This window comes from Setaria viridis, chromosome 8, assembly GCF_005286985.2.
Source record: "Setaria viridis chromosome 8, Setaria_viridis_v4.0, whole genome shotgun sequence".
Classification (NCBI taxonomy): domain Eukaryota; kingdom Viridiplantae; phylum Streptophyta; class Magnoliopsida; order Poales; family Poaceae; genus Setaria; species Setaria viridis.
The window spans coordinates 23,020,747-23,038,758 of record NC_048270.2 but is presented as its reverse complement, the minus strand read 5'-3'; the positions used below and the strand labels follow the sequence as shown (position 1 = coordinate 23,038,758).

The 18,012-nt window shown below is 48.2% G+C and overlaps 2 protein-coding genes across 2 annotated transcripts; one reads left to right on the top strand and one right to left on the bottom strand.

Moving 5' to 3' along the window:
* Positions 1-3,338: 3,338 nt before the first annotated feature.
* On the top strand, positions 3,339-4,942 carry LOC117866525 (arabinogalactan O-methyltransferase 2). Its single transcript, XM_034750746.2, has one exon. The coding sequence runs from the start codon at positions 3,670-3,672 to the stop codon at positions 4,567-4,569; it is 900 nt and encodes a 299-aa protein (XP_034606637.1). The 5' UTR covers positions 3,339-3,669; the 3' UTR covers positions 4,570-4,942.
* A 3,457-nt stretch (positions 4,943-8,399) lies between these two features.
* LOC117834389 (uncharacterized) lies at positions 8,400-17,613 on the bottom strand. The gene is made up of 2 exons (XM_034713982.1): positions 17,475-17,613; positions 8,400-9,040 (listed from the first exon to the last, which is right to left on the bottom strand). The coding sequence occupies exons 1-2, from the start codon at positions 17,611-17,613 to the stop codon at positions 8,400-8,402; spliced, it is 780 nt and encodes a 259-aa protein (XP_034569873.1).
* Between the last annotated feature and the right edge of the window lie 399 nt (positions 17,614-18,012).

Here is an 18,012-nt window from a genome sequence, read left to right as displayed (position 1 = left end):
GAAGTATTAAACATAGACTATTTACAAAACCCATTGCACAGATGGAGGCTAAACGGCGAGACGGATCTATTAAGCCCAATTAGTTCATGATTTGACAATGTGCTGCTACAGTAACCATTTGCTAATGATGAATTAATTAGGTTTAATAGATTTGTCTCGCCGTTTAGCCTCCATCTGTATAATTAGTTTTATAATTAACTCATATTTAGTCCTTATAATTAGTCTCCGAATATTCGATGTGACATGAACTAAACTTTAGCTTCAGAATCCAAACACCCCTAAGTTTCTGGATAGCATAGCATAGCCCTTGCTATTTGTCCGTCTCATCCTTTCCTACCTCGCAAAAACTGCAGGCTTGCACAGTTGCACCGTCATGTGTGGTAATAAAAATGTTGTTGAGGCTTGCGTGACTAACTGCCGTAGTCCTTTAAAAACAAAGAATCTCCTTAACTATCTTTAACATCAGGTATGCTATACTCTCACTTAATTTAACGAAAATGACTTAACCTTTTTCCCCCTGTACGGTGCACGGTCGTATTTCTGCCAAACGTAACAAGAGGAAAATGACTTTCCAATCTAACATGCACTTCCATTATTTTTCATTCCTAATTTGTCTAATTATTAATTATAGTTGATAGGGACTCTTTGAGTTATTTGAGTTAGTTTAGATCGTTAGATCTTCATAAAATTTAATAATATATTTTTTCTTTTCTCGATTAACGTGATAATTTTTAGACCGTGACGACTCTTTGTAACACCGTTGTACCTACCTAGATTCGGATAACAACCGCTGCCACCGCCACCACAGTTACGTGACCAACTTGGTAGCTCCCAACCGGCCGGCTAAACAAAAACATCAATTGAAATCTTGGCCGTTTTAGCCATATGTGATGAAATGTGAATAAAAACTCTCTCTTGAGAATATGAAATATCTCTCTTGGAATCCAAGCAAAAACGTCTAGAAATAAAGGAAATCGATGTAGAATCAGGAGGTGTTTGGATATAAGTACTAAAATAGGATCATATCGGATGTTCGGACGCAAATTAGGAGGACTAAATATGAGCTAATTATAAAACTAACTGCAGAATTTCTATACTAATTTACGAGACGAATCTATTAAGCCTAATTAATCCATCATTAGCAAATGGTCACTGTAGCACCACATTGTCAAATCTTTACCATTATTAAAGCAAGTAACGTCTCTGCCTGGGTTTTCGTACGTCATTGGTCATTTTGCAAAAAAACCCCTGACGTTTTGTGAAATCAACCCGCAGTCCAATTCTGAATATAGGGGGGCTCGAGTGGAAAAAAAGAGGAAAGCGAGGATGTTTCTTGGAACGGTCGACCGTCATGGTCATTTTTCAAAAAAGCCCCTCAACTTTCCTGGAATCAACCCGCGGTCCAAATTCTAACAAATTGGTGGCTCGGGTGGAAAAAAGAAGTAAGAGAGAGGGTTAAACTGAAACAAACGGTAATCGCTTCCCCCTTCCTCCGAGCCATGCCCCGCGCCGGATTTGGATCCGGCGGGAGCAGGGCGGCGGCAGTGGAGAGCAGGGAGGGGCGGTGGGAGCTGGGCGGTAAGGAGCGAGGGCGGGTGGCGGAGCAGGGGAGCCGGGCGGCAGAGCGGGCGGCCAGCGGCCCCCTCCCTCCGCCCTCCGAGCCGCGCCCCGTGCCGGATCTGGATCGGGAAAAAGGAGGCGTCGTGTTCGGCCGGTGGGCCGACTTCTCGCCAGCGCGCTCGTGCCGCCCCGCATCGGCAATGGTACGGGGAAGCCGGCAAGCCTCGGCTCCGGCGACGGCGGACCCGCTCCCCGACAGCACCGCTCTCCAGCCGCCAGGACCGCCACCTCGCGGCACCTTCGCGCGGCAGAGCTGAGGCGGCGGCCGCGCGGGCGCCGCGGCGGATGCGGTGGTGGTGCACCGCTTGGCCGTCGCGCCGTGCCTCAGCTGCGGAATCTGCGGCGGCCTCCTCCACGACGCCACCTCCATCTCCGAGTGCCTCCATGCCTGTAAGCTCGCTCCCCCGCCTCCTCCGCGCAAGCTGATGGGATCAGGGATCCTCGATCGAAATGCTACTTCCTCTACTTCCTCTTCTGGGGGCGGCGTTCCCCAAAAGTTTGCAGATGTGGGCGTCCTGGCCGTGGCCGACGGGCGGGGATGGTAATGGCCTTGTTGACCAGTTCCAGTTCGCCTGCCATCGATTGGATTCCATTCGATTTTGACACTGTAATAGGGGCTTTCCACTGGGCAGTGGTCAGGTGCGCATCAGTCGCAACTCGCAATTAGATCAGCTGAGCATGGGTGCAGAGGGTTCTCGATCTGTGCGCGAGTGTCTTGTCACCCAGTCCTAGCTGCTCAATGCCATCGCGTAGCGCTGTCATGAAACGAATTATAGAGCTGTTGTGCTAGCAATCCGTAAACATCCTGGACTTCCATTTCTTCAGTCATCGATAATAGCATGCTTTGTTCAGTTTGCAGGCAATGCATATATGACAAGTTGACGAAGGGGGATACAAAATGCGCGACGTGCGACGTTCTTTTGGGTCGTGCTCCATTGGAGAAGCTCAGGTATTGTTTGTTTCTTCTCTCCATTTTTGTTCGTAGTCTGCATTTTTGCTTGACCTGGTGGATTATAGCTGGTTACTGTTCCTGCTCTCTTCCTTATTTTTCAGTGAACCCATAGTAACTCCTAATATTTCACTAAAAGAAATTGTGAGCTCCTTTGGACCTTCAGAGAAGACAAGAATGCTTGAAGAGAGGCACCAACAAGAATTGGAAAAAGAAAGAACAGCTGCTGCTGAGAGGACTAGAATCCTTGAAGAGAGGCTCGACTTTATGAGTTCTTACCGGGGGTGACATTTCTGCTTAAATTGCATGATCAGATGGCTGGAGCATCTCATTCTTTGGATAATGGTGAAAATATCAAGCAAACAATATAGCTGATAGGAGTACTGCTTAAATGTGAATGTGATATATTTTCGCTCTTGGATGTTAGAATTGATGCGTGGTAACAAGTAGCCACTACAAAACTTCTTAAACTTAGGAAATGTTAAATGCTGGATATAGTTGTTATCGGGAACCGAAAGGAAAAAAAGGATATGGCAGTATTTGTGTTGGTATAAAATGTCATTAGTTTGAAAAATACAATCGATCTTTTACCGTAGCAACGCATGGGCATTTTGCTAGTTATAGACTAATTAAACTTAATAGATTCGTCTCACGAATTAGACTCCATATGTGCAATTAATTTTATAATTAGATTATATTTAATACTTCTAATTAGTATCTAAACAACCGATGTAATATGTCCTAAAGTTTAGGACGCCGGATCCGAGCAGGCCTGAAGGATGTAGCAGCTGAACACAGCAGGTCAGCAGCTACCACCTCAACAGCCTCAAAAAGGTGATACCGAAACATCAGCTAACAGCAGCCGTAGAGAAGTCAACACCCAGGCTAGCAGAGGACAGGGCACGGCCGACAGCAGAGCAACCCCAACCAAGTACGCAGGACAAGATCCCGGCAGCCCAGCGGAGGAGCACGAGATCTGGCATCCGAGAGCAGAAAGAATCGGCAGGCAATGGGGAAGAACACCAGATCAAGAACTCAGTAGAGGATCCAACAGTGGAGGAGATAAAAAAAAAGAGGAGAGCAGGGCAAGAAGTCCCCAGATGCACATCGGCGGCGGCAGCGGCGGGGGAAGCAGGATGCTGCCGCCGAAGCAGCTGCTGACCATCGCCATCGTCATCTTCTCCACGCTCTCCTTCATCAAGCTGCTGCTCCTCACCAGCTCCTCGTCGGGGGCCTCCTCCTCCCTCCGCAGCCCGGCGTGGGACGCCGGCGGCAACGGGACGGCCAGGAGCGCGCTCGCCGCCAAGGAGCTCGCGCTGCTCCGCTCCCTCGTCGCCGCGCGCGCGCCGTGCAGGCTGCTGGTCTTCGGCCTCTCCCCGCAGCTCCTCGCGCTCGCCAGGCTCAACTCCGGCTCCGGGGCCGCCGCCGCCACGGCCTTCGTCACCGACAGCGCCGAGGACGCCGCCGCCGCGCGCCGCGTGCTCGGCTCCGGGCGCAAGGCCAGTGGCGCCCGGAGCACCGACTCCGCGGTGGCCATCCATCGGGCGCGGTACCGGGACGCGGCGGCGGAGGCGTGGCCGCTGCTGCGGCGCGCGCGGGGGAGCCCGGCGTGCCGGCGGCCAACGGGGGCGGTGCGCAAGTCCGGATGCCCGCTGGCGCTCACCTCGCTTCCACGCGAGGTGCTCGACGCGCGGTGGGACGTCGTCGTCGTCGACGGGCCCAGCGGTGCGGGCCCCGAGGAGCCCGGCCGGATGGGCACCATCTACACCGCCGCGGCGCTGGCGCGCGCGTCCGCGGCGGCGGCGGCGGCTGGGGAGGGGGCACCCCAGGTGGACGTGGCGGTGCACGACGTGGACCGGACCGTGGATAGGTGGTACGCGTGGGAGTACCTCTGCGAGGACAACCTCGTCGCCGCCAAGGGCCGCCTCTGGCACTTCCGCGTCGGCGCCGGGGGCCCGCCGGACGCCTTCTGCAACACCGGCCCCGTTCAGATCTTGTAGAGCAGCCGGACGAACCGGACCATTGGACCAAGAATCCCAGGCCAACGGAGGCATGCCATTGTCTTCGTACCCAACATTGTCAATGTCACCACCGCGTCGCCGAGGCGACGAGCAGATCCTGTCCAGGTCCAATGTCCGGCGATTGTGGCGGCAATTGTTGATAGAATTATAGATACAACTGCCCAAATGTGAAGAAGGAAGAATTGAGTGATTAGCTAGGCAATTAGGGAGATGCGGATTTTTTTTTTCTACCACAATTCTTCGAGGCAAGAAGAGTTCTTTTTTTCTTTCTGTTGCTGAACTAGTATACTGAATTGTGTTGTTCTTTATCTGCAGCAATCAAATAATACCGGACTAGCTTAGTGCTTGATCATGGTTCAGGGTTATTGAGATTTTCCCCCAGCAGTTGGGGACCAGTGCTTGATCATTTGATTTCACATTGCCCGGGTTTTGTTCTTCGGTCAAGTGGAAGTATAATCTGTGAACTACCAAGTTTTCTTTAACTGGTTTATAAAACTATCCAGAGACCACAGGCTAAAATCAAGAACTTCAGCAAAAATGGGTGCCATATATCATTGCTCCTCGTTTTTTGCCCTTCTGATCTGAAGAGAGTTGGAATGCAATGCACGACGATCCTTCCATTGAGTTGGTTGTTACTTAATGGCTGCTATACATGTACAAGAGACGTTGGCTGCTAACTGTGATCCGATTCTAGCTAACGTGCACACGTTTAATGGGAGTCCGGGAGACTTGCTCCAGGGCGTTACAAGAGATAAGCTATGGGCCTATGGCTATCGATTCTCTACACCCCCCTCAGTTGATGCATCGGGAGCTTGAACTCCTCAAAAACAGGCGATGGAAGGCCTTTTGTCGTGATGTCTGCAAATTGTTGCTGGGTTGGAACATGTAGCACACGCAACTGTCCCAGGGCGACCTTCTCACGAACAAAGTGAACATCGAGTTCGACATGCTTGGTTCTCCTGTGATTCACCGGGTTAGCAGTAAGATATACCACGGAGATGTTCTCGCAGTAGATGACTGTCGCCTTGTCGATGTTGATGTGCATCTCGTGAAGAAGGTTGCAGACCCACCAGCAACATTCTGCCATCGCATTTGCCACCACCCTGTACTCGGCTTCAGCACTTGACCGAGAGACAGTCGTCTGCCGTCGCGAGGACCAGGAGATAAGCGAGTCACCGAAGAAGACGCAGCAGCCTGAGGTCAATCGTTAGGTGTCCGGGCAGCCAGTCCAATCGGTATCGAAGTAGGCAGTCAGGGACGGTGAGGACGACGCGTGCAGCTGCAGGCCGTGGTCAATGGTGCCATGGATGTAACGAAGGATGCGTTTGATGAGACTCCAGTGTGTGTCCGTGGGCGCGTGCATGTGGAGGCAAACTTGGTGGACTGCGTATGCTACATCAGGGTGTGTGAGAGTAAGGTATTGCAACACACCAACAATGCCCCTAAAATCAAAAGATGCTGGTATGCCGTCACAGCATCTAAAATCAAAAGATGAAAGAACTTTAGATAAAGAAGCATTGCTAGGGTGTCCTAGACGGGCATGCCAGAGCTTGGTGGAGTGCACGGCCTGGAGATTATGATGAGCTGTGGAGGAGCCGGGGAGGCGCAGCAGATGGAGGTCCCCGGAGCTGTCACAGCGGAGAAGAACCGTCCTGGTGCGAAGATCCTCAATCACTACTAGAAAACTCTCGGTATCAGTACTGGTTCGTAGGGTGCATATCTCCCGAAAATGCATCCGGGATTAATCTGTCGAAATAAAAGGGGATCTTTTATCACGGGTCCCAAAACCGAGATAAAACGGTCGCCACGCCAGGGGCTGTCTCCCGCCCCTTTTATCCCGGTTGGTCCGTGGGCAGAATATGCGCGTGCGCGGTCCGTGGGCGGAATATGCGCGTGCGCGGTCCGTGGGATTCAAACCCATGACCTCAAGCCTCGCGCGTAGCTTGCCATCCCACCTACACACCACATCTATCTATATAAGGGATGCTATCCTTTTGCATTAACTCATAGAGGACCCTTTAATCCAGGTTGGTAACACCAACCGGGATTAAAGACCTCATTTAATCTCGATTGGTAATACCAACCGGGATAAAAAGGTTCGAGGGATTTAGTCATTTCCCAGCCACACATGAGGGACCCTTTTTATTCCAATTCTAAACACCAACCAGGATAAAAAAGGGTCCGAGGGCTTTATTCTTTTTTCATCCACCTGTGGAGGACCCTTTTTATCCTGGTTGGAGTTTCTCTAAAGGAGGTGGTATCTAAAGTCAGTTCTCTAGCAGTGGATAGAAAAGCCAAAAGGGTCAAACTCTACAGTGAGTGAATTATCTCTGGTTAGTGCACGAACTGAAACAAGGTTCTTTATCAAAGAAGGAGAAATAAGAATATTGCGGAGGTGCAGTGGGGAATTGGAGGTGGGGATAGAAACATGGCCTGTGTGGTGCACAGGTAGGGTGGCTCCATTGCCAGCGATTATGTTTGTAGGAGAAGAACAAGGGGAGAGAAATGAGTTGCTACCAGGATTGGACGCCATGTGTGATGTCATGCCGGTGTCGAGGAACCAGTCGCCGCCACGCTGCTGGTGTACGTTCCTAGAGCGGGAACGCCCTGAAGAGCTGCAAGCAATTGAGGTGGTGCAGTGGGCTGCATCGTGTTGTTGAAGCCGACATTGCCGGTGGGAGTTTGGTACGAGGCCGTTAGGGCGTGGTTGTTTCCAGGTCGGAGGCCGAGGACGCTAGTGCCCGAGACGCGCCACTAGGGCATTGGCCACGCCTGGACAACACCGGTCCAGGGGTTGTATGCCGATCCCCGCGGTTGTTGCTGTGGAGGCGGCGCGCCTTGGGAAGACGGAGTGGTGGCGCCATGGCGAGCGCGGCCGTTGGACTGCTTGCGTTTCTTCTTCTTATCGAAGGCGGGCTTCGTCGGAGCGAATGTCGGGGAAGATGTTGGAGGGGTAGATGGCTTCACTAGTAGAGAACTCACCTTCCATGCACCCCCTTTTGTCCTGGTTTAAAGTTGACCCGGGACAAAAGGTGCTTTAGCCCTGGGTCAAATATCAATCGGGAGTAAAGGCTCCCTTTTAGTCCCGGGTCAAAAATCAGCCACCCATGGGACACCCTTTAGCCCCGGGTGAAAAAATCAGCAACCGTGGGGGACCCTTTAGTCCCGGGTGGTAAGACCAACCGGGACTAAAGGTAACCTTTACTAAAGGTAAAGGTTACCTTTAGTCCCGGTTGGTCTTACCACCCGGGACTAAAGCCCTTGACCCTTTAATCCCGGTTGGTAACACCAACCAGGACTAAAGGGTTCCTCACAGGTGGCTAAAAAAGGACTAAAGCTCTCGGACCCTTTAGTCTCAGTTTGTCTTTAGTCCCAGTTGGTAACACAAATCGAGACTAAAAGATGCCCCATGAGTTAATACAAAAGGATTATGTCCCCTATATAGTCAGATGTGCTGTGTAGGTGGCATGTTAAGGAAGCTACACGCGAGGCTTGAGGTCGTGGGTTCGAATCCCACGTGCCACGCACGCGCATATTTCGTGTGAAAAATCGCGTGACTTACAACTTGCGACGTGCGCGTGTGGGGGGGTCTCCTAGGAATTTCTAATATTTTTTTGGCGCAACCGGGACTAAAGGGGGTGGGGGCTGTGCCTAGCGTGGTGACCCCTTTAGTCCCGGCTGGTTTTACCAACCGGGACTAATGGGTGTCTTTAGTCCCGGTTGAGTGACCCGGGACTAAAGACCCCCTTTCGTCTTGAATGCTTTATCCCGGATGGATTTTTGGGAGATTTGCTCCCTACCAACCGGGACTAAATGCGAGTTTTCCACCAGTGCTTGCTGGAGGATGAAGATGATCCAATAGCGAGGAGAGCCGTCGCATCTTCCATCTTGTGGCGGTTCTCCATGTGGCGTTCTTCTGGAAGGAGGTATGAGCGGAAGATGAGGAAGTCTGGCATTAGGCACTGGGAGCCGATGATGAAGATCACGTTGTGGAACTTGGAGTTGAGGCCGCGGAGCATGTTCACCACCAGAGCGGGATCGGACACTAGGTCGCCAACATCGTGCAGCTCGTCGGAGAGTTTCCTGAGGCGGCCGCAATACTCATTGACGAACATGTCACCCTGGAACAGGCTGTGGAACTCCTGCAGGGCATACAAGGCATGGTGCATGGCATTGTCGAGCAAGAGGTTGTGGATAGCCATCCATAGCGAGAAGGCCGTGCACCGGGGTTGGAAGATGGTGTCCATGATGCCCTTGGTGACGGTGGCGTAGAGCCAAGACACGATGTAGTGATCGATTTGCGTCCACTTAGCGTTGTGGAGGCAGAGTTGGGTGTCGACAGTGCCGTCGACATGGTCGATGAGCCTAAACTTGAGAAGGGTGTTGTCGAGGAAGGCGCTCCATTGCACGTAGTTGCTGTCGTCAAAGTCCAGGGTCACAAGAACGTGCACTACAAGAAATGTGTTGATGTATGACGAAAATTTTATGACACATTTATGACGTTTCTAGCTGAAAATATCATAAAGTTTCACGTCGGAGCAAATTTAGTGATAAAGTTATGAAATGTCATAAAAGTTGCCACTGTAGCCAAAACAAAATCGTCACTCACTATTCCACAGAGGTTTTGTGACGATATAAGCTCTGCAAAAATATCATAAACCAACTAGGATCCCACATGTAAGTTTAAGCTGATAAATAGGATGGTAAAATAAAAAGGAAGACGTGCTCCTCCCGTGGGTCAAACCTGTTACCGATCGAATGGGAAGTCTTTACCATGACCGGGTCCCACATGTAAGTTTCAGGTGAGTCTTTACTGATCGAATGGCCGCCACCACGCTTCGCTAACTTCGCAAAGACTTTTGCTGCACAGATCTGCAACAGCCCGCGGCGGGAATGGCGCATCCTAGCAGCGATGGGAGGATGATTGCGTAACCTAGCAATGATGGGAGGATGAGGAGCCACGATGAGGTGAGTGCCCTATTTTGAGCTGCTACTTTCCCCTATCGTCCTAGGTAAGGGGATTTCTAGATTTGGGGATCTGGGTTGAACATACTAGATTCCAATTTTGTCGTACCCTTATATTTGCATTATGATTGGTGTTAGAAGTTGTTAGGCTATAGTTTATGAAGTGCAAAACTAAACATTAATTTCAAGTTACAATGACTTTCATGATGTAGTTAGTTTTTAATTTGGATTGTATTATGGATTGATAGGTTCTTATATTTTACTAGCTTCTAGAGGTGCTTTAAGTCAATGGTAGCGGTAGATCGGGGCCTCCTGACGATAATCTTATCATTGTGGATCATGTATACAAGTGCGAGCATGGGTATGCTCTTCTTGTGAGGTATAATTAGACATTTGACAACCCTGGGCGCCAGCATGCATCCTGTAGCGAGGTAAATGCTAACTTGTTTAAATTCTAATAAACCTTGCTTGTACTCTTGATATTAGTGTTGTAAATGAAGAATTGTATGAATGTAATCGGTGTCTACAGCGTGAAGGGCTAAAATGTGTAGCGTTTATGTGGGTTGATCCTGAATGGGATGCTAGAACTAAAGATATTTTGATGAAGCTGATGAAGACGAAGGCAAAAGTTGAAGAGGAAGAAAGATCGTTGAAGGAAGAATGAAAGGCTAACATGAAGCTTGAAGCGACTGTCGCTGAGCTGCAGAAGGTGAAGGGACACCTGGAACAGGCCACCAATGTGGTGAAGAAGGTCAAGCAATCGCTACTGTTGTGATGTACTATCTGGCAAATTAGGATAAGTAAGAACGATGATTACGAACTTTGTAGTGATGAATGGCTATGACATGCAATCTGATTATGCCGCTTTAGTTTAGTCTACTTTCAATTTGATTCTAGTATATTTACCATTTAGAATTCATATACACTGCATAATTGAGGAATACTAATAATATAGATATTGGTAGTATGTATACAAATACGTTGTGTGATAATACAATGGGCAGCTGAGATAATAAAATCTGGCAGGGTCCCACAACTCAGTCTGAGAAAAAAAGGAAGAAAAATAAAAACGACCTCTTGATTCTGAAGAGTCAGCACTACCACTAAGACATAATGTACTTTATGGTTTTTGAATAAGATAGCTTCTTTATATTATAATTCTAATAAGTGTAGTCTACTTTCCAGTTGCAGGTCAGAGCAACGGGTATATCTGCAACGGAGTACTCTCCAGCACGCTCCTGTTGGCTGTGGCAAAGACTTGAGCCTAGAGGCATTGGTGCGCAGATCTGCAACAGGCGGCGGGAATGACGCATCCTAGCAGCGAAGGGAAGAGTAGGAGCTACGGTCAGGTCAGTCCCGTATTTTGTGCCACTACTTTCCCCTTTTGTCAGAGGGAAGGGGATTTCTGGAATTGGGGATTTCGGTTGAAGGCAGTAGATTCCGATTTCATCCTACCCTTAGGTTTGCATTCCGATTGGTGTTAAAAGTTGATAGGCTATAGTTTATGAAGTGTAAAACTAAACATTGATTTCAAGTTATAATGACTTTTATGAAACATCCAAGTATTCCACCATCTTCTTCCATTGGCAGCTACTGCTCGGAGACATCTTTCGGCAACACTACCCATTGGCATCCTGAAAACAAGTTCGATCATAGGTTGAGAGTTGTGGTGATGTATTCTTGGATCTTTCTCAACCCTGGCCACTGGTTTGCTTGCTGCCCAAAGGTAATGGCTACCTGCTTCACAGAGATTTTGGTTCTGTGGTTTCATGTTACTATTGTCAACAGCAATTTGTAAAGGGGCGTTTAATTTGCAGAAAGAAAAAAGTAATGTGGTTACATGATCTGGGTTGATCCAGAATGGGATGATAGGGCCTTTGGTGTTCTGGTTAGACTCATGAAGAAGAAGGTGCAAGCTGAAGAGGATGCAAAGAAGTAGGAGGAAGAATTAGGAAAAGCTAACTAAGAGCTTAGAGAGATTAGGAATGAGCTCAAGACGGTGCAGCAACAACTTTAAAAGGCTACTGCCGAGCTGAAGTCAATTGGGAATTATTAGCACAATGTCAAACTCGCGCACATGCTGCTTGCTTTATTTGCTGTTGTCGCGGGATTGATGCTTGGTGGCAAGGTTAATTAAGTAGATGGTTCAGAGGTGGGATGGTGCTCTTATATTTTGGTAGCTAATGGTACTTAGAGTGAAAGGACCATAGAATTGCCTTATGTTTCTGAACATTTTCCCGATGATGTATTTTGCAAGTGTCACTTTGGTTATGTTGCCTTATGTTTCTAAACATTGTGCCGATGATGTACTGTCACTTTTGCCAATCTCATTGCATGATTTCATTTTGTTGTTCCAAGAGTGCGACATCAACAAATAAAAATGAAACCATGGATGAAACTCTAGGTCTGCTTGGTTGTCTTGCCCAAGCTTTCCCACTAGCCTTGCTTGCCAAGACTTGGCAAGGCAATCCTTATTGTGCGGTAGTTGCTATCCACCACTGCACTACTCAAATATGTTCTACTAACTCCACACTCATAACATTTTAGTCTGGTCTATTCACTTTTCCGACAACGGAATTTACGTCTAGCTTCGCCAAGAATCATAACCAATTGCATTCAGATCGAGAGGCGCCGGTTTCCTAGCTTCCCAAGGAACCTGGCGCAACTTCCCATGGAAGCCGAGGAACTCCTTATTTAATTGCCTTTTGAACCTCACTATTCCTTCTTTGCTGTCACGCGACTCCTGGTGCCTGTTCGTTGCCTCCGCCAACATCTCCCCTAATGGACGGCGCCGTTCCTCGTGTGCCTCGCGTCCGAGCTGAAGTGACACAATGGCCATCCTTGCCCTCCCACCATCCGCGCCAGCCACTATGACGGTGGGGAGATGCGATGACTGCGGCACGACGAAGGCGTCATAGTGGAGGACTGACCCGATGGAGCCCCGCACACACTGCAGCACCTGCAGGGGTCATTGCTGGTCAGCCAGGGAGCGGTGAGGGAAGCCCCGACGCCGCCACCAGAATACCACGACCCCATCTCCCACAAGGCGTCGTCGCCACTTGAAACTAGCGTGTAGTGGGTGGAGTGCCCTAGAGGCTGGGCTGACTGCGTGTGGATCCTGTGGCCAGCCGCTCGACTATTGATGTTAAGTGGGCCCGCTGCATTGACTATCCTAATGAGTGAGGGGGTCCTGCTGGACCCGTTCCTACTCAACAGGCCGGCGCCGCCCATGATCATCAACGAACCGTACTGGATCGATCCATAATCCTATATACACCTCGCCAAGAATAGAAAGTGTCACTTTGGTTATGTTGCCTTATATTTATCTTTGATATGCTGTTATCTTTTGTTTGTAAGATCAATGGATTGTTTTCTTTGGATGGAAGATCAATCTCCTCTTTTCCTGCTCTATTTTATGTTTCATTTAATGTGATTGTATTTGGAATAGTGCATAGGTTTTTTAGAGGTTGAGAATCAATATGGGACAAAAATTAACAAATAATGTAATCCTATTAGGCTCTCTCTCAAAACTAAGGAAATCCTTGCTCACCTTGCCAAAATTCATACCATTTTTCCAACAAAGGATCGAACAGTTTGGTCCATTTCCTTTTGGATGGAAGATCGATCCCCTATTTTCCTGCTCTGCTTGCTCTGTTTCCTCTCCCTCACCCTTTCCGACAAAGGATCAAAAATTTTAGTCCGGCCTATTTACTTTTCCGACAATGGATCATACATCTGTACACCTTGCCAAGAATAGCAAGTGTCACTTTGGTTATGTTGCCTTATGTTTTTGAGCATTGTGCGGATGATGTACTATCAATCTTGCCAATCTCATTGCATGATTTCATTTTGTTATTTCCAAGAGTGCCACATCAACAAAAAAAATGAAACCATGGATGAAACTCTGGGTCTGTTTGGTTGTCTTGCCCAAGCTTGCACACTAGCCTTGTTTGCCAAGACTTGGGAAGGCAATCCTTAATAGGTGGGGAGAGCAAATGTTTTCGACTAACTCCACACTCATAATATTTTAGTCTGGCCTATTTACTTTTCTGACAACAGAATTTCCTTCTAGATTCACCAAGAATCATAACCAATTGCATTCACATCGAATATTCAATGCCACAGCCTTCGGCGGTTGCTGTACCAGTTCCTGTTCCCGTGCGTTGTTTGAGGAGCTAGTTGCCATCCTCGAGAGGCGCCTGTTCCCTAGCTTCCCAAGGAAGCCGGCGCAACTTCCCATGGAAGGAGAGAAACTCCTTATTTAATCACCATTTCCCCTACCATCGGCGTCATCGCCAATTCCACTACCATCTCCTCCCCGATGCGCGCGCCTCACCCCAGCAGCCTGGCTGACACCATGAAGCGATCTGTCTCCCCCTTGACCCCCACCTCCTCCAGCTCCCCGTCGCACCATCTCTCCCCCACTGGCTCCCCCTCGCGCATCGAGCAATCCTCCGGCACCTCATTGTCGTCGTCACGCTCTCGTGGTGGCTCCAGCCGCGCCACCACCCACAACTTCACGGCAGCTCTACAGTGCTACATCCACGCGGTGGGGTCGTTCCGCTATGGCGGCGCTTCCGCGTCGGGATCCAGCTTTGACGCCGGTGACCTCTGGTGGCCATTGCATTTGTCGTCGAGATCGCACTCCGACACCACCGACCTTAACCCGCCATCACATGCAGATGGTCGCCACGGAACCACTGGAGGCTCCCTGGTGTGTTCCCAGCCTCCTTCGGCGGTGGGGGTGGTTTCCTCCACCCCTGCACCCTCATTGCCGCCTCGGAAGTTGGCCTTGATGGTGACCCTTCAAGCTGATGCATTGACCCTGACTCCGACACCCAGACTGAGATGGACTCATCTAACGACCGTCGCCGTGGCTACTGCACGCCTTTCCCCCGGGGCAACACTCTGCGCATCTTCCGCCACGCTGACAACACCTTTACATGCCCCATCTGCCCTGGCACGAGGCATCGGTGGAGGATCCTGAATAAGGTCAAGGACTATGTCCTGGGATGGCAAAGTCCACGCCCTGAGGGGCAAGAACAAGAAGGTGGAGCCACTACCGCGTCGTGGCCTGGAACGAGTGGTGGATGGAGTGAGCGAGCCACGCCGGTGGAAGATCAATGTTGTTATCTTTGCTATGATGTTAATTAGTAACTTTAGATTTCGTTGGAACCCTAGCCATCTTTGCTATGTTGTTATCTTTTGTGTGTAAGATCAATGGAAAGATCGATCCCCTATTTTCCTGCTCTGTGAATCTAGTAGGGAAATCCCCTATTTTTTAGTCCCAACATCAATCCCCTTTTTTTCTGCTCTGTTTGCTCTATGATGGGACATCGGCAAGAATCCGTTCATCTTCCTTGGTACTTTGGTTTTCCCTGGTCATGATGCTGCGTCATAGCCTACCATGCCATGTCTTGTTATGTATTATTTATTCGTATCCCACCGCACCACAACAGATTAGAAACAACGGCTATCTTGTACTGTGTATTTAGAAACAAATGACTATCTTCCCTCATCGATTTTTTGAGTGGTTGAAAATCAATATGTCATAAAAAGTTTAGTTCATCCTATTTACTTTTCCGACAATGGATCATACGTCTGTACCTCGCCAAGAATCGCTATTTTTATCATTGTGCCGATGATGTATTGTCACTTTGCCAATCGAATTGCATGATTTCATTTTGCTGTTTACAAGAGTTCCAAGCTTTTCCTAGGGAGATTAATTAGATTGTTTATCTTTGCTACGCTATTAATTAGTAATTTTAGATTTCGTTCTCTTACTCTCATGCCCTTAGAAACCAATTTATGTTATTCCCTCATTTAATTCCCAATGGGTCATTCTCCTACTCGCATCCCCCTAGAAACCAAGATGGATCTAATTTTATGTTTCATTAAATGAGAATGTAGTTGGAATAGTGCGTCTGTTTTTTTTTTGAGAGGTTGAAAATCAATATGGAATGATTATTAACAAATAATATGATCATATTTAGCTCTCTCTCAAAACCAAGGAAATCCTTGACAAAATTCAGACCAAACATCTTTTTTCCAATAAAGGATTGCAAATGTTAGTCCGACCTATTCAATTTTCTGAGAAATGGATCATACGTCTACACATCGCCAAGAATCGAATTCTTTGTTTTACCCAATTATTAGCGTGGCAACCGTCCATGTTCCAGCGACGTGTAATGTCACATCATCCACGAAGCCGGTTATTTTGGGAGGCTTGCCGGCAAAGGAGCGGTGGTTTTGTTATAAATGCAACAAGCCTCCACTTCTTCTTCTTCAGCTGGCCTCAAGTGCAAGAAAACCCTTGGGCATCCTCTCTCGACACACGAAAACCCTGCCGCATCTCCTCTCGGCTCAAGTATAGGGCTCTCTCCCTAGTCTCTATATCGATTTGTATGTGCATACGACCTTGCCCCCTCTTTGATCAAACTAATTTCTATGTGCATCTCAGGATCGTGGACATGGTTGCTGCACCTCCGCCGCTAGTCACCACCATCTCCTTGCTCGTGCTGCAACATCTTGGTCTCCGGGAGGGTGAAATCGACTAGGTGGTGGCAGCTTGTGTCAGAGAGCAGCACTAGTATGATCCTTGGTACACCGCGTCGGTCTGCATCGGCACTATGCTTGGCCACCACAACTTCAGGATGGTGGACGACGACACCTTCGCCATTATCTTAGCTATGTTTCCATCCACCTAGGATGTTGATCGCCTTCACAGTCACACCTAGCAGTGGTGAAACGAGGTCATCATCTTCCGCTGCGTGATCCGCTTCTACCTCTTCAGGACCCACTTATCTTTGCTATGATGTTAATTAGTAACTTTAGATTTTGTTGGAACCCTAGCCATCTTTGCTATCTTGTTATCTTTTGTTTGTAAGATCAAAGGATTGTTTCCTTTCGATGGTAGATTAATCCCCTATTTTCCTACTCTATTTTATGTTTCATTTAATATGATTGAAGTTGGAATAGTGCATCGGTTTTTTTAGAGATTGAAAATCAATATGATATGAACATTAACAAATAATGTAATCATATTTGGCTCTCTCTCAAAACCAAGGAAATCCTTGCTCACCTTAAAAAAATTCAAATCATTTTTTCCAGCAATGGATAGAAAGTTTTGGACCGTTCTAGTCACTTTTCCTATAACAGATCATACGTCTGTACATATTTTTCCTAAAAATTGTAACCAATTCCTAGTCTTCCCTCATTTAATTCCCAAGGCAAGTGCGCCCCCCTTTAATTTGCCACTGATTGTAGTTGGAATAGTGAATCGGATTTTGGAGAGGTTAATATGGGATGATTATTAACAAATAATGTGATCCTACTAAGCTCTCTCCTAAAAGATGGAATCCTTGCTCACCTTGCCCAAATTCAAAACAAGCATCTTTTTGCCAACAAAGGATCGAAAATGTTAGTCCAGCCTATTTACTTTTCCTAAACCATAAAATATGCCTTCACGTTGCCAAGAAACGCAACTGTCTCTGCTACTCCGGTAAGACGTGACCAAAAAATTCCAGTCTCGTACAAAATATATTCGCAGAAATTCCGGTTTCTTAAAGAATTCTTATTTTTACCTTAAAATCAACATGGCAACCATCCACGTTCTAGCGACGGTTGTTTTGGGAGACTTGCCTGGTGAAGGAGCGGTGGTCTTGTTATAAATGTGATGCCACAGCCCTCCACTTCTTCTTTAGCCAGCCTCAAGTACAGTAAAACCCTTCCGCATCTCCTCCTCTCGGCGCAAGAAAACCCTTCCTCATCTCCTCTCGGTGCAAGTACATGCTCTCTCCCTAGTCTCTATATCAATTTGTATGTGCATTTGACCTTGCCCCCTCTTCGATCAAAACTAATTTCTATGTGCATTTCAGGATCGTCGACATGGATGCTCCAACTCCACCATTAGAACTCACCGTCACCCAGGCCGTGCTGCTCCACCTTGGTGTCTGAAACAGTGTTGCCGATCAGGTGGTGGCGATTTATGTCACCGAGCAGCACCACCACACTCCTTGGCACACCGCATCGGTCTACATCAGCGCTTTGCTGGGCCATCACAACTTCTGGATGGCGCACGACACCTCCTCCAAGCTGGTCTTCACTGTGCTTCCATCCTCCCAGGATGTTGACCGCCTTCAAGGTCACACCTGACAGTGGTAGAAAGAGGTTGTCACTTCCGCCATGTCAGTCGCTTCAACATCTTCGAGGGCAACTGGGAGTCCCTAAGCAACCCTAGGGAGATTATGTAGATCATTTATGTTTGCAATGATATCGATCATTTATCTCTCCATGTTCTAGTACTTGCAAATTAAGTTTAGTTCTTTATTTCTCTACCAGAATTCACTGAGATTTCAATGTTATTCACTTGCAAAAGACCGTTACATTATTAGAGATCGACGTGCCTCTTGCCATTTTCCGTCCCCCGACTCCCGATGTGACCCTTTGGCTTTCCCT

What these genes read in the sequence shown, in the direction of transcription:
- LOC117866525 (XM_034750746.2), top strand. Translation starts at nt 3,670, where the DNA reads ATGCACATCGGCGGCGGCAGCGGCGGGGGAAGCAGGATGCTGCCGCCG.
- LOC117834389 (XM_034713982.1), bottom strand. Translation starts at nt 17,613, where the DNA reads ATGGCCCAGCAAAGCGCTGATGTAGACCGATGCGGTGTGCCAAGGAGT. An exon ending in GCAGCACGGCCTGGGTGACG is followed by an intron (nt 9,041 to 17,474) that starts GTGAGTTCTAAT and finishes CATTTCTTGTAG; the next exon opens with TGCACGTTCTTGTGACCCTG.